The sequence below is a fragment of the Lemur catta genome, chromosome 1 (genome assembly GCF_020740605.2).
Source record: "Lemur catta isolate mLemCat1 chromosome 1, mLemCat1.pri, whole genome shotgun sequence".
NCBI lineage: Eukaryota > Metazoa > Chordata > Mammalia > Primates > Lemuridae > Lemur > Lemur catta.
In genome coordinates, this window is record NC_059128.1 from 76,364,801 (window position 1) to 76,386,423 (window position 21,623).

At 62.2% G+C, this 21,623-nt stretch overlaps 1 protein-coding gene across 1 annotated transcript in view; it reads right to left on the minus strand.

Annotated features, from left to right (window-relative positions):
- SPTBN5 (spectrin beta, non-erythrocytic 5) overlaps positions 1-21,623 on the minus strand; it is a 44,773-nt gene that overhangs the window by 1,187 nt on the left and 21,963 nt on the right. Inside the window, 40 exon segments of the mRNA XM_045544745.1 lie at positions 286-416; positions 650-740; positions 1,627-1,712; positions 1,819-1,910; positions 2,043-2,129; positions 2,452-2,523; positions 2,699-2,757; positions 2,760-2,835; positions 3,195-3,299; positions 3,448-3,624; positions 3,850-4,039; positions 4,138-4,355; positions 4,644-4,799; positions 5,178-5,372; positions 5,631-5,835; positions 5,967-6,163; positions 6,752-6,964; positions 7,219-7,405; positions 7,563-7,819; positions 7,899-8,036; positions 8,589-8,735; positions 8,880-8,970; positions 10,862-11,034; positions 11,651-11,728; positions 11,989-12,177; positions 12,582-12,744; positions 12,983-13,104; positions 13,237-13,350; positions 14,105-14,219; positions 14,305-14,420; positions 16,219-16,314; positions 16,531-16,722; positions 16,834-16,983; positions 17,484-17,651; positions 18,029-18,133; positions 18,528-18,677; positions 18,859-19,056; positions 20,304-20,489; positions 20,640-20,750; positions 20,856-20,970. Of these exon segments, the coding sequence (XP_045400701.1) occupies positions 286-416; positions 650-740; positions 1,627-1,712; positions 1,819-1,910; positions 2,043-2,129; positions 2,452-2,523; positions 2,699-2,757; positions 2,760-2,835; positions 3,195-3,299; positions 3,448-3,624; positions 3,850-4,039; positions 4,138-4,355; positions 4,644-4,799; positions 5,178-5,372; positions 5,631-5,835; positions 5,967-6,163; positions 6,752-6,964; positions 7,219-7,405; positions 7,563-7,819; positions 7,899-8,036; positions 8,589-8,735; positions 8,880-8,970; positions 10,862-11,034; positions 11,651-11,728; positions 11,989-12,177; positions 12,582-12,744; positions 12,983-13,104; positions 13,237-13,350; positions 14,105-14,219; positions 14,305-14,420; positions 16,219-16,314; positions 16,531-16,722; positions 16,834-16,983; positions 17,484-17,651; positions 18,029-18,133; positions 18,528-18,677; positions 18,859-19,056; positions 20,304-20,489; positions 20,640-20,750; positions 20,856-20,970 (5,711 nt within the window).

Below are 21,623 nucleotides of genomic sequence, written 5' to 3' on the forward strand. Positions count from 1 at the left end.
AAACCTCCACCTTAGCCTGCCCTAGTCCCTGGTCTGCGATCCCCGAGGACGTGCTGACTCCCGAGCCCTCTCTATCCCCTCGGGGTGGGGCTAGGGAGAGCAGGAGACAGGCAGAGAGGGGTGTGAGCAGGGTGGAGAAGGGGTCTGGCTGCCCTGCAAACACGTGCTCTGGCTTGGAGAGGGCAGAGGAGACAGGAGACTGAAAATTGAGGCGTGCACAGGGTGGGCAGGCAAATCCAGCAAGCTTCCCAGCGACGTGCAGAGGGAAACCGGGGACACCCTCACCACAGAGCTGGTCAGGGCAGGAAAGGCGCTGGGAGCCCCGCAGGGCTCCAACTGCGGGGCCTGTCATCTGCAGGGTCTCCCCCGGTGTGGAGGGTGTGGAGCCATCTCTGGGGAGGGGACAGCCATTGAGTCTGTGGGGAAAGGAGCCTTGTGGCCTGGACTCTGCGTCACAGCAGAGAGTGAGGCTTTGCACCCAGAGCAGGGGCTGTCAGGGCTTCCTATTGCCCAGGGGTGGCCAAGGGTCTCGAATATCTGGGTTTCCCCACAACCCAGCAGGGTAGGTCTGAGTCCAGGACCTTGGGCTTAAGAGGGTAGCACTTGTGCCAGCCACTGAAACTCGGGGCTCCCCACCCAGGGGTCCTACCTGAGCAGGGCAGCGGGGCTGGGCGACTCGGCAGCACTCTCAGCTGGAAAGCCAATAGGTCTGGCTTTGAGTTCGGGGCTTAGACTCTGGGCTGCAGAGCAAGGAAGAAGTGTCAGCCCTGGCCCAGATGCCGGGCCACCTGCGGCAGCCATCTCCCAGGGTGCTCCTTCCTCCTGCGTCTGGGGGCTTGGCACGGCCCTGGGGAATCTGTCCCTGTCACAGCTTGCCCGTGGAGGTGCAGCGCAGGCTGAGCCTTCACGGTTTCCCCCACGACCCGGTCTCCTAGAAGACTTGGCGCAGACGAACTAAGACAGGCTCAGCCTGGAGGACGGGGGGACCCTGAAACGCTGAAAAGGCACAGGATCCCTTTGGGCTTCTGGAAAGATGGAGTCTTGGGGCAGACTCCAGGGGAAACAGACACAGTGAGGAGCAGGATCCCAGGGACGGCAAGGGCCCCCCAGCAGCCCCAGGAACATTCCTGAACACACCGTCCCCACACAGAGCCCTGGCAGACCACGGGACGAAGAGAGAAAGTGGTCTGAGGGGTGTTCCCCTGTGTTCCTACTAGTGGTAGGACCCAGTGTGGCCACTGTGACACAAGAGGGAGTGGCAGAGGTGCCTGAGGATTGGAAGATTAGAGAGGCCCCCAGATCAGAGCAGGGCCTGGAAAGCCCTGGAGGAGAGGCCATGAGGACCCTGGCGGGCAGGGCTTGGTGTGGGAGACAACACGGGCAGAACAGGACCGGGGGAGGGGAAACTAAGACTATCCACACTTCTGCTGCTAATTAGCTGTGTGATCTTGGGCAAGTTGTTTAACCTCTCAGGGCCTTAAATTCTCTGAGAAAAGACAGTAAGTTCCACTTCTCAGGGGTTGGAGATACTAGACGTGAAATATCCCAAGGATACACACAACACCGGTGGCACGGGGAGCCTGGGGCCCAATCTGCACCCACCGCCCGTTCCTCCCCGCAGCCCACCTGCTGTGCTGCTCTGGGCTCCCTGCCAGCTCGCAGCCTGCTCTTCAGACGGTGGCGCACACAGGAGCTCCGCCCCGGGGCTCAGCCTGGCACCCAGACAGCCGTGCGTCAAACTCTGCACCTCCGCTTTGGGACCTGCCTCTCCCCCCTCCCCCCTCAGCCACGAGTGCCTGCATCACTCTCTTCCCTCACCTGAGGGAGAGAGCGTGGTTCCTGCCCTGAAGGTCCCTCAGCCTCTCACACTGGGCTCCCGGGAGGTCAAGGGGGGCCGTGGAAGCTGGTTTCTGAGGAGAAACGGAGGGCAGGGCTCACTGTGGTCAGCTCAGCTTTTCCCCGTGGGGCTCTGTCCCCTGACCCCTTTGCCTGCCTCCAGCCCCGCAAAGTCTGCGTCTGTGCACTCCCATGCTGTCTGGCACCTCCGCTGCCATCCTGTCATCTGGGAACAGGCCCAGGGAGCTGCCCCTTAGGGTCCCGTAATAGCTGTCCCAGGAGCTCGAGCTGGGCTGCGGAGACACGGCCGTGAGGCTGCTCCAGCCACACGCAGGGGAGAGACTAGAGCCTCGTCACAGCCTGGCCATGTGTCTCCAGAGCCTCCCAGGGAGAGCACTGGATTGGGCCAAAGTCCCCATGGGGAAGAGGGAGCCAGGGAAGGGCTCTGATAGGGAAACCAAGGCAGGGAGGGGAGGAAGAACAGGAGTAGGGAGAGGGCAAATGCTGTGAAGTCACCCTAAGAAGCCAACTGCCCTAGAGCAGGAGGGAGTCTGAGCCCCTCGAGTGGATCTGCAAGGGGGAGCTGCCTGGAGAGGGGGGTCTCCCAGCACTTACCTGCCTCCCCCCCGACAGGAGCTGCTGCTTAAGCTCCAAAGACCCCTCCACGATGGGGACATCCTTTGCATCCTGAAAATGCATCAGGAACTGTCAGGACCAGCACAGAGGATGCCCCCTCTGGAAGGTGGGCTGGGCACCACCTCCTGACTGTATTCCTAACCACCCTCAGCTCCTCTTGCTCCCGCCGCCCAGCCACATGCTCCAGGCAGATGGTGGCCGAGGGTGTGTGCAGTCAGGGGGACACCTGGCTGCAGTCCCTCATCTCAGCCAGCTGCACTCCTGGCCCCCAGCATCCTGAGGGCTCCACCGAAAGGGTGGCAGCCGGCTGCCACCTCTCCCACGTGGCCACCCCTGCGCCTGCTGCAGCAGCTTCTGTTCCATCTTGGGGGGGGGGGCAAGGTGAGCCAGGTGACGGCAGACTGGCCATCGCCTGGGCAGCGGGACCCAGCCTGTCCTCCCCAAAACTGTCCCACTCAGAGAGTGCCTGTCTGTCCTCATCGTTCTTCATCTCTTCCTGTTTCAGCTCAGGAACTCCCCTCTTGTCCCAGTCCGCAGTGGTGCCCTACCCCGCTGCGGCAGCTTGCAGGGAAAGGGTGGGGCTTTCCTGGAGAGTAAGAGCTGAGGGCGGGTCGGGGGACCCTGACTTGCAGGCTGAGAGGCACCATTCCCCCCCACCAGCCCTCAGCCCCTCTCTCGGAGCGTGTCCTCGCCCGCCGCCTCCTCCCCCCAGCACCCCTCACCTCCGTCCTCTCCTGCAGTCGGGCAAACTTCTCTTCCTGGGCAGCCAGCAGCTTCTCTAAGTCCCGGTGTCTGCAGAGCAGCAACTCCACTTCTGACACCGAGTGCTGGGGAGAAGTCAGGGTGAGGCCCGGCTTGTGGGGGGCCGAGAGCCTTCCCTCACCCTCTGCAGCCCAGCCTGGGGGCCAGTGAGCAGAGGGGCAGTGGGCTGTGCCCTGGGTGCTGGTGGCCAGCTCAAGGGCTGGCACCACTCACCCCACAGCTGGGCTCCAGGAGGAGGCCCTCCCGGGAGGCCAGCCAGGCCTCGGCCTGCCCCAGGCCCTGCCGTAGCGTCTGCAGGCCCCAGCTCTCCTTGCAGCGTCGCTGGCGCAGGGCCCAGGCCTCCTCGAGCTCCTGCAGCTGCCCTTCCAGCTCCTGCAGACACGCTGTCACCTGGCAAGGAGGCGCTGCTGCCCGTGAGCTTCGGCAGAGCAGGGCTGGGGAGCCCCGTGGAGGCGCAGAGGGAAGGCCTGGAGACCTGGGTCTCCCCCTCCCGGCCTCTCTCTCTGCCCTCACCCGGCCTGTCCTGGTGGTTCCCGTGTCTGCTGGGGGTTCCGAGGCTTGGGCAACCGGGCTCCATCCCCAGCTCAACCCCCGGCCCACCCCCAGTGCTCACACCTCTGGGGACATGAAGTGGGCATTGTCCACCAGCTGCTGCCCTTCCTGCAGCACGCCCTGGGCTTGAAGGCAGAGCTCCCTGATGCCTCGCCCCAGCTCTTTGTGCTGCCCAAGGAGCTGCTCAGCCCCCGCCACATCCCCGGCCAGCTCCTCAGAGGACACCAGTGCCTGCCTCTCCTGAGCCCATGCTCTGCGGGGCAGGGAAAGGAGCCACTGTCAGGGCCTCAGGGCAGCCTGGGGAGCAAGGGCAGGGCAGAGCGGAGCCCACCGCCAGGGCAGGACACCTACAGCAGCTCCCGGCAACGCCCGAGGAAGGCATGGCCCTGCCCAGCCTGTGCCAGCCACTGGCCCCGCTCCCGGGCCTTGGCCTCCAGCGTGGCCCAGGCCTGCTGCACCTTGGCCAGCCGCTGTGCCAGGCCCGGCTGAGCCACCGGCTGTAGCTGGCCCAGTCGGCAGGCCTCCATCTGCACCCGTGCCACCTCCTTCTCCATAGCCGCCAGCTCCCTCTGCAGCCAGGACACAAGATCAGACCTCAGTCTCCCCACTGGCCTGACATGTGCTCCCCACTCAGGAGATCCCAGGCCTCTGAGGAGCCACCCCCACTCTGCCCCACAACCTGGGCCAAGTCCTGGGGCCCCAAGGGAGGGGGTCTGGGTTTCCAGAGAGGAGGCTCAGGCAGCACTCCCTGGGGTGGGCCTTGACCTATGACCTGGGGGTGGGGCAGAGAGAGACAGGTCCCCTTGCCCACCGCCTTCGGGAGGGGCTCAGACAGGCCACAGCAGGTGGGTCCTCACCTCCAGACGCCAGTGCTGTCGCTGCAGGGTCTGCACAGATGACAGGCTGTGGCCTCGGTCATCTCCCTCCATCAGGGCCACTTTGTCCTGCACCCAGCCCTGGAGCTCGGCCGCTGCCTGCTCCAAGCTGTGCACCTGGCGGGCTGCGGCCAGGTTCTGGGAAAGGGGGAAGGGCCTGCTCAGGGCTGAGCTTCTCCCTGGAGACGTGGCCTCCGCGGCCACCTCCTTCTGAGCAGGGAGGACCGTGGGGTTCGGTGACTCATTTACCACCCCCAGGCACAGAAAACATCCTACATGTGGCCGCTGCTTAGTGAACATGTGATGTTATGGGTGACATGGGGGACGTGGGGGACGTGGGGGACGTGGGGGACGTGGGGGACGTGGGGGGCCCAGGAGGCACGGGGCGAGGAGAGGCCTTCAGGGCACAGGTCCTGGGAAGGCAGGCATGAAGTGTGTGGGCACAGGTCCGCGTGAGGGAGTAGGCCGCCTCCCGGGGGTCTGTCTGGGCCCCGGCAGCACACCTGTGGCACTGACCTCTGTGCGGGCTTTCATTGCCTTATCCAGCCTCTCCCAAGTGGCCTCGATGTGGCTCCTCTGGGCTTGGACACGGGGGCAGCACCTGGGTGCTTCCCGTTCCAGGGTGCCCGCCAGGTCCCTCAGGGCCTGCACCTTGGCCTGCCCCAGGCTCTGCGCTTCCTTTCTGAAAGCATCAAACTTCTCCTCCAGCACCTGCAAGGGTGTAGGGCCAGGCAGGGTCACGCTGGAGGTGGCGTCCAGTAGCTCTCAAAGCTCATGGAGGGCTTGGCGGGATCTGCTGGCTCTGACATGTCTTGGCCCTGGTTCTAGAACCATAGGGATCCCCCCAGAGACACCCCCTCCAACCTCCTTTCTGCTCACGCCCTGCATCCCTCTCATCCCAGGACGCAGACCTGCCTGTCCTCGTCAGCCTAACCCACTCTCCCCGAGCTTTGCTCCGCCGTGACTCACCTTGACGCCCTCCAGGTCCTGCCCGCAGTCCTGGGACTCGGCGGCAGCCACCCTGGTGGTCAGCCAGGCGTCCAGGAGCAGGCTCTCCCGCTCCAGGTGGTGCAGCTGCAGCTGCTGCTGCAGGCCGAGCCCCCTGCCCTCCGCTCTCCGCAGCAGCTCCCTGTGGGCCTCCCTCACCGCCCGCAGCTGGGCAAGCACCTTGGGGCTGCGGCAGGAAGGAGACAGCCTGGACCAGAGCCTTCCTCTCTACACTGGCCCAGCCTCATGCCACCGCTGTGGGAGCTTCCCTCTGCTCCTCCCCGGACGGCGGGGGCGGGGGGCAGGACTCTGGCCCACCTTTCCGGGTTCTGCCTGCTCTCCAGCAGTGCTGCCGTCTGCTGCAGCCGCTCGATGCGCAGGCTGAACCCCTCCAGGTCTCTCCTGGTGGCCTCCAGCCGCCGCAGAAGGGCCTGTGTGGCCTCGGCCGTGTCGCCCATGTCCTCGTTGTCCAGGACACTCCCCCGTTCAGCCAGCCAGGACCCTGCCTCCAGGAGCTGGGGTGACATAGCAGAGGTCAGGGCTCCCAACCTCAGGACTGGGAGGAGTGGCTCCGACCGGCTGCGTGGTGCCATCACCGGAGGGTTCCGAGCTGCCCGCGCCTGCGCCCCACCCAGGGCTTCCCGCTCTGTCTGGAACGCAGCCTGGGCACCAGCGTTGGGACAGGTGCCAGGGGACTGTTTTCCTCATGCAAAATGAAGACACTATTCTTGGTTCACAGGCATAAATTTTGGTTTAATATAATCAAACCAAATTTTAGGAAATATTCCTTGCAATGAGCTTCTTCCTTTCATCTCTTAGTTTGTGTAGTTTAGTTTCTCCTTCTTTACACTGGTATTCACCGTTGTGAGGTCGTTCATGTACAATCACACAGTGACGCTGGTGCTCTGGGCTGAGAACTGCTGCTTCAGAAGAGGCAGCGAAGCCAGACAGACAAGCCAGCGGCCTGTTTTCTGGGAAACACGCAGAAGGCAGCCGGTGGGGGCAGGGGGCCACACGGTGGAGAGGACAGAAGACGCACAGTGCCCAGCCCCTGGGAGCTGTCCCCAGCCCACCTTACCCCTCTGCACTCGGCCACCCCTCACCTCCGTCAGAAACTGCTGGGCCTCCTGGGCCTGCTGCAGCAGCCGCCGCCTCCACGCCGCCTCTGCCCGCAGGCGCTCCACGGCCTTCTCCAGCTGCTGCACCCGGGGGGCCACCTCGCAGGCCGCGAAGTGCCCAGCCTGCACCAGCTTGTGCCCTGTGCCCACCACCGCCCGCGTCAGAGCCTCGTGGCTGCTCATCTCACTCTCCAAGTTCTGTGCAGGAGGAGGAGGGAGAATGGGATGTTACTGGGCACTCAGGGGTCGCCAGGGTCATGCCTGAAGCCTCATGGGACCCCACAGACTTGTTCCCAAGGAGTTCCCGGTCCCCATGACCCCCAAAGAAACCAGGGTTCCCCAAAAGCCCCCAAAGGCAGAGTCCTAGACGGGCCACTGCGTCACTTACTGGCCGAGGAGCCTGGCTCACCTCCTGGGGCTGACCCCTTGCCCCCTCCCAGGGGGCCCCACACCTGGTGCTTCTCCAGCAGGTGCTGCACGGTGCTCAGGCTCTGGCCATAGTCCTGGGAAGTGGCCAGGGGCAGCTTCTCCTGCACCCAGGCCATCTCCTCGTTGACATCCCTGAAGAACTGCAAGAGCAGACTCCGGGCCTCCAGGGCCGTCCTGCGCTCCTGCAGCAGTTCCCGCAGGCGCTCGAACCTGCAGCGGTTGGAGGGGCCCCAGGGAAGCAGGGCCCACGTTTGTCAGTGTTGGGGCTAGACGGTGACACAGAGCTCACCCACGCTGTGACCCTCCCTCTGGGGAGGGAAGGGGAGGACAAGAGGATGCTAACAGAGGCTGGGCATGACGGGTCTACCTCTGCAGCAGCTGCAGGGCCTGCTCCTCTGTGTCTCGGGTGAGGCAGTGGCCTTCCCGTACGAAGGTCTGGGCCTGGCCCAGCAAGGCCTGGGCCTGCCTGGCCTGCCTGTCCACCGCTGCCTCCAGCTCCCCTTGTGCCTCCAGGAGCTCGCCCACCCCAGGCAGGGCCTGCTCTCCGACAGGGGCTCTTAGCTCCACCTCCATGGGCTCCAGCCAGCTCTCCAGTTCCTCCAAGCTCCGCCGCAGACGCAGGGCCTGAGGCAGAAGGTGAGGTGGGCACTAGGGGAGAGGACTGGAACCCCATCCAGCCGCTCTGTGGTCTACAGAGCCTCACCTCGCAGGCCTCCTGGAGCTTGGCCGCCTTCCTCTGGCAGTTGGCCTGCAGCTCACCCCAGAGCTCTCCCAGCTCCTGCAGCCGCTCCTGGATGGTCTCCGAGGCCGGGTGGCCCCCCTGCAGCAGCCTCTGCCCCTCCTGCAGTCACAACATGGCACATACCTCATAGCCTCAGGGCCGCTGGTACCAGGGCACCTGTGTCGACTGTAACCACCAGCCCCACAGCTGTGGAGTTTCTGTGTGCTAGCTGTGTGATCTTCGGTGAGTTTCTCAACCTCTCTGAGCCTTGTTTTCCTCATCCGTACAATAGAGATAAGAATGGTTCTTTTGTTTAAATGAGACAAGTAGCATGAAATACTTAGCAGGGCACTCTACATCAGAGAGAGCCAGGCTGGGGTCAAGATGCTATTTTGACTCCTTTACCCACAGGATTGCTGGCTGTGCCCCAATCATATCAAAATGTTATCTTTAAAATTATTGAAAATGTGCCATTTTTGGAGAGGGTGCTCTGGGGAAGCAACTGCTGCTCACTATGCTTTCAGTGCTTAGCAGGGTGTCTGCACACACAAAGATAAACACCACCACCTGTTACTGTGGCTCAGAACTGGCTGCCAGGGCTCTGTGGAGTTGTCCCATCCCGTGCTCTGGCCTGCAGGGCATCCTGTGCCCCTCCAGCCCCGCAGCCCTCACCGTCTGTAGCTCCTGCTGTCGGTGCAGGCTCGCGTCCACCTCGGCCTGGAAACTCTGCTGCTTCCGCAACTGCGCCTGCAGCGTGGCTGAGTCCTGCCAGTGCACATCCAGGGCCACCAGGTTCTTCTCCCTCAGCCACGTGGCCACCTGGGCACATGGGGAGGACCAGACTCTGCTGCCTAGGTCTCCCCCTCCCCCTGCCCCCTGGGGTGCCCCAGAGGAAGGGTGGGCTTCCCCTGGGGCAACTCCTTCCCTCTACCACAGCCACTCCCAACCCCAAGCGAGGGGAACCTCATTGGAGTCCTGCAGGAAAGTCTGCAGTTGCTGCAGCTCCTCCAGCTGGCGACGACGGGTCCCGGCTTGTCCCAGGAGTGCCTCTTTCCTGTCAGGGGGAGAGTCTCGTGGGCCTCAGGTCTGCTCAGGGCCCACAGGGCCTGGAGGTAATGCAGGGGCGTGTGCGGGTTTGTAACCGAGCACACGCATCCTAGGCTAGCAGGGCCTAGGACAGTCTTTCGTGGGTATCAGTGTGCCCTGAGTCCAGGGTTTCCTTTGAAGTAAAGACACATAGTACTTCCCCTCTTTATCAGTGTCTGTTACAGGCTGAATTGTGTCCCTCCAAGTCCTCATGTTGAAGTCCCAATCCCAGGACTTCAGAATGGCAGTTTTGGGAGACAGGGTCTTTAAAGAGGTGATCAAGTTAACATGAGGTCAGATGTGTGGGCCTGCTCCAATCTGACTGTGAGGAGGGGAGGTTAGGACGTGGACGCAGGCACAGCGGGAAGACCACGTGCAGACGGAGGACGAAGGTGGCCATCTGCAAGGCAAAGACAGAGGCCTCCAGAAGCAGCCAACCCGCTGACACCTTGATCTTGGACTTCCAGCCTCCAGAATTGTGAGGAAAAACATTTCTGTTGTTTATGCTACCCAGTCTGTGATATTTTGTTATAGCAGCCCGAGCAGACTGATACAGTGTCTAAGCCACGTTTTTGATCATGCATTGCTATTAGTAAGAATTTTTAAGGCAAACATATATACAATATATAATATCTAACATCCATTTAATATTTAATTGGTATATTTATAATTTAATATATTTAATATATTATAAACCTATTATATATGTAACTCTATACCAATATATTAAGCATATTGCCATATGCACAAAGATAGAAACAATGAGATCTATGAAATAAACAGGAAAAGAAGCTGCAATGTCCGGCCCCCAGTCAGGCACACCTTCCCACGGGTGTGCTCCCACGCTGGTGTGAGGCTGAAGCTACGGCGGGTGGGGAGGTGCGGAGAGGCTCGACTGGACAGAAACACCCCCTAGCGGATGGCAGAAGCCTGGAAGGGGCGGGGGCAGGGTGGCACTGTGCTGGGGGCAGCGGGCCCCGCCAGGAGCCACCTAAGGTGACTGTGGAGGGTGTTGACAGAGACCAGCAAACCAGTGTTTGCCACCTGTCAATCTGAAGAGCCGACGGGTACCCACGTGAGGTCCACCTGCAAGAAGGGAGAGGGGATGGCCCCAGTCCCTGCAAGGACACCAGCGAAAGGAGCCACAAAATTTGTGAGCGCGGGGAGGCTCTCTGGGAAGGATGGAAGTCCCCGCCAGTCTGGGCTCTGGCTTGTGGCCATATATGCCTTGATCTAGAAGTCTGAGGAGCTGCACGAGGGGCTGAACCAGATGAGCTTCTGTGAGGGGAAGGGTGGGGCCTAGTGCCACACAGGCCCTGCAGGTCACGCGTCTGTGGCTGGCTGCATTTAAGCAGGCGTAAGACATCTGCCGGCCTGCGCCCGAGGCCAGCGCCGTGCTCAGACACCAGGGCACCTTTCACTCCTCACCTGGCCCTACAGGCAGGTTCTCTGCCCGCGCAGAGGCGAGGCCTCGCTAGCGGAACTCCGCCTCCAGTCCCGCCACTAGTGGGCAGCAGAGGACCTCAGGACTGTGACCCGCGACGTTTAACCACTGTGTTATGGTAGCTTCCATTTCATTAGGTGGTTTCCTTTCATACACTAGCATAAACTTATTTGTAAAACTCTCTTTTATCTCAGCGGGATGAGGAAGGAAGTGGGATTTCCCCCGTGTTGTCTGAGGTCCACAACAGGCTGACGCACCACGGGGCCAGGAGTGGCGGGTGCCCTGCCCTCTGACCTCAGCCCTTGGGACAGGCTGAGCCCGAGCCACGCAGTGGAAGGGCAGGGAGGGGACGGCAGGGATGCCAGGGCCCAGGCCAGCCCACCCACGGCTCCCATCACCCCAGAGGCAGAGGTACCTCAGGAGCAGGGCCTGGCACCTGCCCAGGGCACGCTGGGCCTCGGGGTGCCCACCCTGGTGCAAGCTGCGGGCGGTGGCCTCCAGCGTGCAGATCTTTCCTGTCTGTGCCTCCAGGTCCTGCTCAAACATCTTGTGCTTCCACAGGAGGGTCTCCACATTGGCCGAGGGGTCCTGGTGGGTGCAGGAAACTTGAGAATGTCCGTGGGTTGCCCCCTCCCCATCCCAAGCTATCTGCTTTCCCTCCTACAGCCATCCCACCAAACACTCATCCTGAAGCCAGACGCGCCCCTCGAATCCCTAAGGCTGTGTCTGGCGTCAGAGCCGCGATTCTCAAGCAGGGGAGGTATTGGGGTCAGGGGCAAATAGCGGAATTTCCAGGGCAGGTTGAGCTTTTTCACGTAACATGACTCTCTTGCCTCTGCACTCCCAGTAAGACGACGTTAGCCCTAATTACCCTCTGAGGGCTCCCACAAGTTACTCATCTGCTTTGGGGCTGGGATGGCGGTGGGCACAATGAACCTCTGGGTGGATGGGAAGTGAGGAGGGCAGGATGAGAAGGGCGGTGGGAGGGGGCAAGAGTGGCCGGGGCCTCACAGTCACTCTCTAAGCCCCATGGCATTCACCGTGGGGCCTGCCCGTGCATGAGAACTGCTGAGTGAGCCACGCGGCTGAGGGTTGGGGAGATGCCACAGAAGAGGACCCCCGGCCAAGGAGCTCAGGCAGCACTAGCAGGTCCCATGCCTAATGCTGCTCTTGGAAATCCTCCCCGCTCCTGCTGGGCACCTACCCCCAGACCCTCCCTGGCTGGGGAGGCTTCCTTGCTGCACAGCCAACGTTCTATCTCCTCCACGGAGCTCAGAAACAGCTGGAGAGAGGGGAAAAGCAAGAGAAGGCTGGCAGAGGGTCCAGGCCCCGCAGATGGAGGGACTCTCTGTGGCCCAGGTCGGGGAACCAGGAGCCTATAGCCTGGCTCCACAGGACAGGCCCACGGCAGCTGAGTGCTGAGCACTGGGGAAAGCCCCAGCATGGCAGTGCCTGTGGCCTTAGCCTTGACCAGGGCCTGTGGGGGCAGTGCAGGCCCTGACAGGTGGGTGGGATGGAGGCTGGGGATGGGGCTGTGCCTGCCTGTAGCTCCAGGGCCTGCTGCAGCTGCAGCTGGTGTTCCTGCCAGGCCCCTTGCAGGCTCCTCTGCTCCTGTTCTAGGCCAGCCAGGGCCTGGCGAATGTTGGGGGTGGACGGGCCCCCGGCTGCGAGCAGGCGCTGCCCAGTGCTTTGGGCCAGGCGGATGCTGTCTGTCCAGGAGTCCAGCTCAGCCTGGAACAGGGCTAGGCTCAGATCCCCGGAGGCAGAGGCCTTCCAGGGCTGGAGGAGAGCTGGGGAAGGCAGCTGAGGGGAGGGATGTTAGAGGAGAATGGCAGGGCAGGAGGCTCAGAAAGGGCCTGAGAGCGAGTGGAGAGGAGAGGAGAGGGGAGAAGGGGAGAGAAGAGGAGGGGAGAGAAGAGGAGGGGAGGAGAGGGGAGGGGAGGAGAGGAGAGGAGGGGAGGGGGGGGAGGAGAGGAGGGAAGAGAAGAGGAGGGGAGGAGAGGGGAGGGGAGGGGAGGAGAGGAGGGGAGGGGAGGGGAAGAGAGGGGAGGGGAGGGGAGGGGAGGGGAGAGGAGGGGAGGGGAGGGGAGAGGCAGGGCAGTGAGAAGGCGAGGTCCCAGGGCCCACACGTTCACCTTGCGTTCCTCATGCTCCTCTAACATGCGCCGGGCTTCTGCAGGGCTGCAGGGAGGGCCTTGCGGGTCCATCTCAGCCTGCAGCCTCCGGGCCTGGAGCAGCAGCTCCTGCAGCGTGGCCTGGAGCTTCTGAGCTTGGTATGAGGCATCCAGCGACTCCCTCCTGCCACAGGGCTTGTCAGCTAGTCCCAAGGCCGCAAACCCCTTTCCCCCGGGCCTGCCAGTGTCTCCCGTCCCCTAATTCCTACAGCCACAGAGGGCCTAGGGGCTGGGAATTAATGGGGTGACAGTAATGTGAAGGATGGAAACAGCAGCTTAGGGAAAACAGGCCAAGGGGCGTATGGGGCTGAGACGCCGAGGGTATGGGTCAGCGAGGGGGGCGCCTCCCGAGGGCTGCATACCGCTTCTGCACCCCGCTCTGGAGCTGCCACCAGCTGTCCCTCATCTCTCGCTGCTTGTGACTGAGGCTGCCGGCTGCCCCGGGGCTTCTCTGGCAGAGGCGGCCCACCGCACGCTCCAGGGACTGTGGGGGAAGCCAGGGTCAGAGGCTGGGGCAGGGAGGCCCCGGCTACAGGAGGCCCTGGCATGTGGACCTCGAGACCCTGAAGGACCCCCTCCCTGCGTCTGCCCAGGGCCCCTGCGCCCAACCGCGCACCTCCACCTGGGCCCGGGTGGGGCTCAACTCCTGCTCCAGCAGCTCGTGCCTCCGCAGCAGCCGCTGCACGCCCTCCAGGTCCTTCCCGCAGTCCCCGGCCAGGCTCAGGGCGCCCTGGGGAAAGGGGGAGTGGGCCGTCACCCCAGGCCTTGGCTTCAGCTCCTCCTTGCTGCAGGGGGGCCTGTGTGTGGACAGCGGCCCCAGCACGATCCCCTCCCCGCTGCCCCTGGCTTTGACTAGAGGTCCCGTCCTTATGTGAAAGAGGACGACTCAGAGACTGGGCTTGGAGTTTCCTCTGCGGTAAGAATCTCAGCTGTGGGGCGCTTCCTCCTTTGACTCTCATCCTTTCGGGAGAGCTCAGAAGAGAGAGGAGCAAGTGTGGATGGACAGGCTGGGCTGGCAGTCTCGGGGCAGGAGCCCTCGGGGGAGACCAGCTGGGCGTGCCAGGAACAGCACGGTCTGTCCCACACAGCGCTGCCCACGCAGCGTCTGGCTCCTCAACTTCTGCCTCTGCCGGACCTTAGCCTGTGTTCCTCTGGCTGCTGACACAACCCTGGGGCAAACCTCCCGTGGGTGTCGAAGGGAAAGGAGGAAACAAGGTGTGCCCTGGCCTCTGGACCCATAGCGCATTTGGGGGCCACGATCTAGGGGGGGAAGGAGGTGGGGGGTCCACCTCTGGGACTGCAGCAGGTGTCTGTGGTCTGGAGTGGATCCCGATGGCCGACCGTCAGATGCCCCCAGTGGGCCTCTGACAGGACCTCCAAGCACCCGGCCGAACAGGAGGGGTGGGTGGGGCGAGACGCACGGGAGACTCTAGGCAGCGCCCCGCCCCTGACTGAGCAGGATGGCACCCCTTTCTGCCGCTTACCTTCTCCTTGATCTGCTCAGTGACATTGTCCAGCTCTCGGGACAATGCATGTATCTCCAGGGCTTCTTCCAGCTGCTGCTGGTACCGGAGCAGGTTGCCCCGGAAACTCGCCCACCTGGCCGAGGGAGGGCTGTGTAAGGTGCAGTCTGAGGCGGCCTCACCCCAGCCCCGGCCCCAGCTCTCCCCAGTGTGGGACTGGCCTGTTGTTGAGCTGGCTTCGCCGCTGGCAGATGGTCTTGACTTCTTTAGGGTCCTGGTTCTTGAGCTGCAGTGATAGGTCACTGATGCTCTTGACATAGGCATCACCCACTGTGTCCTGTAGGGGAGGGGCAGGGGAGGGCGCTGGTACCACCACTCAGGGCCCCTTCTTGGCACTGTGGCTGGCACTTGGGGGGCCTGCTTGGGTGCCCCAGAGCAGGAGGAGCAGCCCGTTTGGGCAGAAGAAGGCAGCTGCTTCCTCTACCGTGGCAGGTGCCCACGACCACCCCGTCCCAAGTGCAGTAAGCAAGGTGAGCGTGGAGCCTGCAGCCCCAGGGCCATCTGTAAGGCTAGGAAATATGCTCCCAGGTAGGAGGGGGAGGGTGGTCACATGTTCATGCAGAAGCTTTTAAAGTTAATAAGTAGCTTCTCGGGATAAGGGAGGCAAAGGGAAGGGTGGGATGAAGTGGTGAGCTCCAGCCTCCTGGGCTTTGGATGTCCCACCCTGAGAACTCACCTGGGCTGAGGCTAGCGGGGCTTGGACACGGGGTGAGGCTTATAGTACACAGGGAAGGGACCCTAATGGCTGGGATTGCAGGCTTCCTGCTCCTTGCATTTGTAGAGCTTGTTTACACATCCAAAGCACTCTCCCACCTCCCGTATGGAGTAGGCGGGGAAGGGTGTCTCTCTCTTAGAGATGCCAAAACAGAGCTCAGAGGCCAATGTGGCTCATTTGTGGCAGAGCCAGGACTGAAGCCCAGCCTCTCTGAAGTCTAGCTCTCTTTCTACTACAACAGGGGCACAGGGTCTGTGAAATTCCACCATCAGCAAATGATATCTTAGGTTTAAGCACTGCAGCCTTTTAAAAATGTCACACATATGGCCGGGCGTGGTAACTCATGCCCGTAATCCTAGCACTCTGGGAGGCCGAGGTGGGAGGATTGCTCGAGGTCAGGAGTTTGAGACCAGCCTGAGCAAGAGAGAGACCCTGTCTCTACTAAAAATAGAAAGAAATTATCTGGCCAACTAAAAATATATATAGAAAAAATTAGCCGGGCATGGTGGCGCATGCCTGTAGTCCCAGCTACTCGGGAGGCTGAGGCAGTAGGATCGCTTAAGCCCAGGAGTTTGAGGTTGCTGTGAACTAGGCTGATGCCACGGCACTCACTCTAGCCCGGGCAACAGAGTGAGACTCTGTCTCAAAAAAAAAAAAAAAAAAAAAAAAAATCACAGATATTTATTTCAGGGGATGAGGTTAACACATTTGGTCTCTAACACCTGATTGTGAATATATTTACCACATTTCTTTCCTCTATACCACATAATAGAACCGGATTTTTAGTATGTGTCTGTGGGGGCGGGGCGTGGGGTGAGGAGGAGACGCTGACTTGTCACGGCAGGGCAGCACTGGTGATCCACTGCGTGCAGGCACGTGTACCACCTTAACATTTCTGAAATCATCATGGACACACAGGAAATTGCCCAAGTGGTACAGAGGGGTCCTGCGTACCCTTCCCCCAGCTTCCCTCACAGTGACATCTTACATAACGATAGTACGATATTAAATCCAGGAAATTGACATTGGTACGATACTATTAACTAGACTAGACTTTATTCCGATTTCATCAGTTTCTGCATGCGTGCATCTGTGCGTGGGGGACACGGGTCTGTGCAGTTTAATCACAGGTATAGATTCACGTAACCACCACTGCACAAAATCCTCTTACCTCTGGGGGAGACATTATCCCTAACTGAAAGATGCAGGAACTAAGGCTTGGAGAGGTGGGGGAGCCTAAGTGTGTGTAACAGCAAGTGCGGCACCAACATGAGCCCACGCCTGTGCTCCTTCCCTGTGCTGAGCTGCATTTCTCAGTGGGGGTGCCATGGCCAACCTCTCCCTGGGCAGAGCCCCTCACCCTGGCCGAGGCTCCTCGGAACTCGCGGAGCCGCCTGCAGAGCTGCAAACAGTGCTCGAGATCCTGGCCCAGGTCGCTGACATTCACCATCACCTCCTGTGAAGGCCGAGGGTGGGGAGGGCAGCACTCTGAGCGCCGGCCCCAGGTGTGCCCAGCCCACAGGCACCCACTGCTGGGACAGTGTTGGGGCAGGTGGAGGCTTTGGGACGTCTTGCTGGGACTCCCTCCTGCAGACCCGGGCTCCCTTCTCCCCATCCCTCATCCCCACAGCCTGTGGCCCCCAGATCCGCCCCTGCCCAGCTGGGCCTCCACCTTCTCCTGGATCCAGGCCTCTGCGAGGTCCACTCTTTGCAGGAACTCCAAGAAGTTCCGCTTGTCCTCCAGGTCCTGGCCCCGGAGGGCCACTGCCTGCCTCAGCTTCTCCCGGTACTTCTGCAGCACCTGCAGCCTCTGGGAGACCTCTCCCGCCCGAGGGTGGCTCTGTGCCAGGAGCGCCTCGCCCTCCTGGGGAGAGATGGGGCACAGGTGATCTCGTCTGCTGCTCTGCCTCCTGCCTAAGACCCTGCCCTTCACCACACTTTGGGGCAGGCGTGGGGCTGACAACTTCACTGTTACCTTGGCAACAGAGGTCATGACCTCCTCATGGGCCCGGACCTCAGCCTCAAAGGCCTGGTGCTTCAGCAGGTGCTTCAGCGTATGTCTCAGGTCCCCAGGAGGGGTCAGCTCTTTCAGCTGTTGGACTCGCTCCTGGATCCAGTCCTCGGCCTGGTGGGGGCACGAGGGACAAGAATCCCATGCTGCTCCACCCTGCCTCGGCCCACAGAGAGACCCAGCAGGCCTAGCACGCCCAGGTGGCTGCCCACTGGCTTCAGGGCAGGGCTGGCAGTGCCTCCTGAGAACCAGATGGTTCTAGCCAGAGAGACACGCCCCAGGCCCTGCTGGCTGCCCAGCCACAGGAAGTCGCTGGGCAGGGGCCTTGGGTGGGGTCTCGTTTTGGAGGTGTAGGCCCCCCACTCCTGGGTCCCTGGGCTGCTCTGCCCCCTTCCTCACCTCTCTCTGCCCTGGCCCTGCTACAGCTCAGGCAACAGGTGGGGTCTCTGCACAAAGGGGCTTAGAGGCAAATGTCCTAGGCTCCAGCATGGCCCCGGGAAAGCCACTTAACTCTCCAAACCTCTGTGTGCTATCACAGGGTTGTGGTGGAAGGATATCTGAACACTGTAAAACGTGGTCCAAGTGGAAGGCAGGAGGCAGGGGTGCCCTCTGACCTGGGTGGCGGCCCTGGCGAAGCGGGCTATCCTCAGGGCGGCGTGCAGGGCCTGGCCCCGGCTCTCTGCCAGTTCCTTCACTCTGGCCCGATGCCCCAGCACCCCGTGAAGCGAGTCCTGCAGCCCGGGGCCCTGGAGCGTCTTCAGCTGCTCACGCAGAGCCACCTCCTAGGGGGCAGGGGCACGGCCTGCTGTTCTCCCACCCTGGGGGCTGGAGCGGGGCCTTTCTCCAAGGCTCCTGGGGCCCTTCCCTCAGCCCTGCGTGGCCAAGGGCTGGCCAATCCCCCCAGCAATGAGACAGAACCAGGCTGCTCCCCAGGGACATGATGTGGACAGAGCCAAATGCCCCTCTGTTCCCTGCAGTGTGGCCCTCCCCACGCTGGGCCCGATCTGGAACCACATGTACAACTGCTCTGTTGGCCCCCAGCCCCACAGACACATCAGCACTGCCTCGGGGTACGCACCAAGCACCCCGTGTCTCCCACTCAGGACTCCCCAAAGTTCCTGGACTCTCTGACCATGCCCAGGACCCCCAAGCCCATTACCTTCTCGTCCTGGGCGGCCAGCACCTTCTGGAAGACCTCGTGCTTGCGGATCAACCGCTCCACCTCCTCCACCGAGCTCCCCAGGGCGCTGGTTTTCAGGGAGACCTGGATCAGCCCATGGAAAAGTCAAAGAGGCCATCAAGGCCCGCTAGACAGGCAGCCCCCGGCACGCTGGGTGAAGTGGGGCCTTAGGACAGCCAGCAGGGCTGACGTGAGCACTGAGCTTGGGCAGGGAGCCGTGAGGGCGAGCGGGAGCCCAGGCTGGGGGCTGACCACACTGCACAATGCAGGGAGCGTGACCAGCCTCCGCAGCTCCCTCAGGCTCCGTCTGGGGAGGCTGGGGGAGGCCCGCAGCACTGCTCCCCCGCCTGGGAGGACTCACGCACGGCCTCCGTGCTCCATGCAGAGCACAAGCCGGAGACGCAGGAGGACAGGGGCCGAGCAGAGAGAGGGGAACAGGACAGGGGCAGGGCTGTGTGTGCGAGTCCGGGGCACCTGCCTCCTGGGCTGTGAGGGTCTCATCCAGGCGGCCGCACTCCCTGAGGAAGAGCTCCTCCTGCTGCTTGGCCTGCAGCCTCTCCTGCTTCTGTGCCCAGGCCCGGAACACCTGGTCCCGCTGGTCCTGCAGAGCCTGCAGCCCTTCCTGGACCTAGGGACAGACACATGAGGAGCCTGGGCTGGGGTGGGCAGTGCGGACAAGACCAGGAAGCGAATCCCAAGGGAAGCCTCTAAGAAGAGGCTGGCATGGCACAGCGGGGCAGGGCACCAGGTGGCCAGACACAAGCTTGGTCAGGTAGGGTGGGCCATGGGTACCAGGAAAGGGGGCTCACCTCCTTGGCAGGTGTCCCTGCAGCCAAAAGCGCCTGCTGGCCCAGCTGGGTGGCCTGCTGTTGCAGTTCCTCCTGGGCCTCCAGCTCTGCTCGCAGCTGCTGGTGGGCACTGAGCTTTAGGGGGCCACTGCGGGGCTCCAGGGAGCTCTCCTCTACCTGCAGCTCCTGCCGCACACTGGCTGCCCAAGAGGCATAGTCCTGCGCCTGGCTCCGGGGAGACAGAGGGACAGCCGGGTGAGGGCTGGGCTGGGTGGCAGGGAACCAAGCACCAACGCACAATTACAGCCCACCTGAGTCCACTTGCAGGGGCAGGGTGGCCTGAGCTGTCCTGGGTCAGGGCTTCCGTGAGACACACAGGGTCCTTTGTCACCTGTTTCTGTTCTCATCCAACCCATTCCTCCCAGGTCCACGAACCCTCCACGAGTGCCAGACCCTCACCCGGACTGTCTCTACCCTCTGCTCTTGCTGCCCGTCCTGCTTAGAAGTTCCTCCTCCTCCCGTCCCATCTCTATAGAGCTCACCTGGGAGAGCCTGGGAGGGGGCCAGCAGCTGCAAGACCAGCTCAGTTAAGGCTGGTTGACGGGGAACACTCACCTGTTCCTTGTGCAGCCTCCCCTGCACCCTGACCTCACTGCTCTCCTTGTCCTCGGAACTACCAGTTTACCACGTACACACTGTCTTCTGCTGCTCTGCACACAGTTACACAAGGGCAGAGCTGGAGGGGCCTTGGGTCCTTGTCCAAACATCTCAGTGCAAAGAAGAAGGACAAATGGCACAATGTATGTAAAAGGTTTTGTAAACCCCAAGCACTTGATAACAGAGGGAAGCAACCTAGGGTTAAGTGTCTCACTCAAGCCCACACTCAAGCCCACAAGTGGTAGAACTGGGTCCCTAATCAAGCCTTTTTGCAATCATAGTTTGGGCCTCTTGGTCTACCAGTCACTGGGACATGGAGACTCCTGGGACAGCCCGTGGCCAGGGCCCACCGTCCCAGTGTGACTCTCTGGGTCACACGCCCAGGTAGGCAGGTTCGGTGGGGGTGGCGATTGCACCTCCCACAACCTCCACGTCATCCTCCCTCTCCACCCACCGCTCCCCGCACAGAGCTGCACACAGATGTTAAATGGACGCTGGCTGATCCAGATGTCCCTGTCTAGAACATCTGGGTCTCCAGTTATGGGCTTTTCTGGGCCAGTCTTACTCCCCAGCCCTGCTCAGACCCCACGTGACTGCCCTGTCACTCACTGGGCTGGTGTTGACCCAAACCTAAGGAGTGACTGTTACGCTCACATGCTGAGCCCTCTGGCCTGCCAGGCCAACACCCAGGCGTGTTCCTGCTCTTCTGCCTCGTGTCCACACTTGTTTTCCCTCCAGAACTGGAGGGCCTCAGCACTGCACGCCCATGACACACACGGTACAACACCCCCCCCCCACGCAGAAGGCACCCTCACCGCGGTGCGGAAGCGGGCCAGGAGGCACGCCCCCTCCAGCCGGGCCCTGCGCTGCTCCGTGTGCTGCCGCAGGGCTGCCCAGGCCTGCACCACAGCTCGCTGCCTCTGCTGCACAGCCTGGGCCTGCGGCCCCGGGCTCAGCGTCTGCACCCTGCCTGCGGTCTCCAGCAGCTCCTGCAGCTGGGGTAGGGGCAGGGAAGGGGGAGGGAAAGGTCGTGTCCTCCTGACCATCCCAGAGATGTGCCCTTGCCCGGGAACTCAGGCCATGCCCTGCCATGTACAAGGGGCCCCCGGGAGGCCTGCATGGGCGACGCAGCCAGCTGGGCCCACCTGCTGCTCAACGCCCGCAAGGCCACGCTCCAGCCCCTCGTGTCTCCTCAGCTGGGCCTCCACCCCACGCAAGTCCTGGGCCACGTCACTGGGGAGTCTCCTGGCTTTCTCCTGAGTGGGGGAGATGGCCAAAGGGATCAGGAATGGAGGGCAGGCACTGAGCCTGGGGTGAATCCATTTCTAGAAAGAATCCCCTTCCTCCCCTCGGGCTCACACCTGGACCTGGGTGAGGACTTCCAACAGATCTCTGTGAACTCTGAGGGTCATCTCAGCATCTCGGAGCAGGTGGCCTCGGGCCTGGGCCAGCTCCCACAGCTCCAACCAGGCGGCCCTGCCCCGGGCACGTGGAAGAGCAGCAGGAGTCAGCCACTGGCCCAGCCTCTCCTTCCCCCCCCTGCCAGGTCAGCCCTCCACCCCTGGGGGTGGTGCCAGGACTCGCCCAGAGCGCCTGAGTGGTCTCTCCCTTTCCTAAAACCTCTGCTGCCTTTGGCCCTGCCTGCAGCCTTCCTCCCTGGGGTCTGTCTTCCGGCTTTACCAGGAACCCAGGCCTTTGCTGCGGACGCCTGTGCCTTGCCATGCTCCTCACGTCTTGTGCCTGTGACTTGCGATATGTGTCAGATCACAGGCACTTTGAGGGCAGAGGCCACGTCATTTCCCCAGCCCTCATTTACTCTGCGAACTCTCGCTGAGCTCCTGAGGCTTCCTCCCGGCCAGGCTCTGTGCTAGGGTTTATGAACAAGTTGTGACCTTGCCCCAGAGCTCACAGGCTGGGGTGTATCCAGACCAGCCAAGTGGGCAACTAGGAAGGTGGTGTGACAAGTCCTGTCCCAGACAAGCACCGAGCTGGGGAGGCTCATGGGAAGGCCCCGAGCCCGGCCCAGGTGGTCTCTTCCCACAGCTCTTCCTCCGAGTCCTGGGAGCTGGTGGCTTGGCAAAGTGCTCCTGGGGATCTGGGTGGGGCTCTGGGACCTGCACACCCGGCCT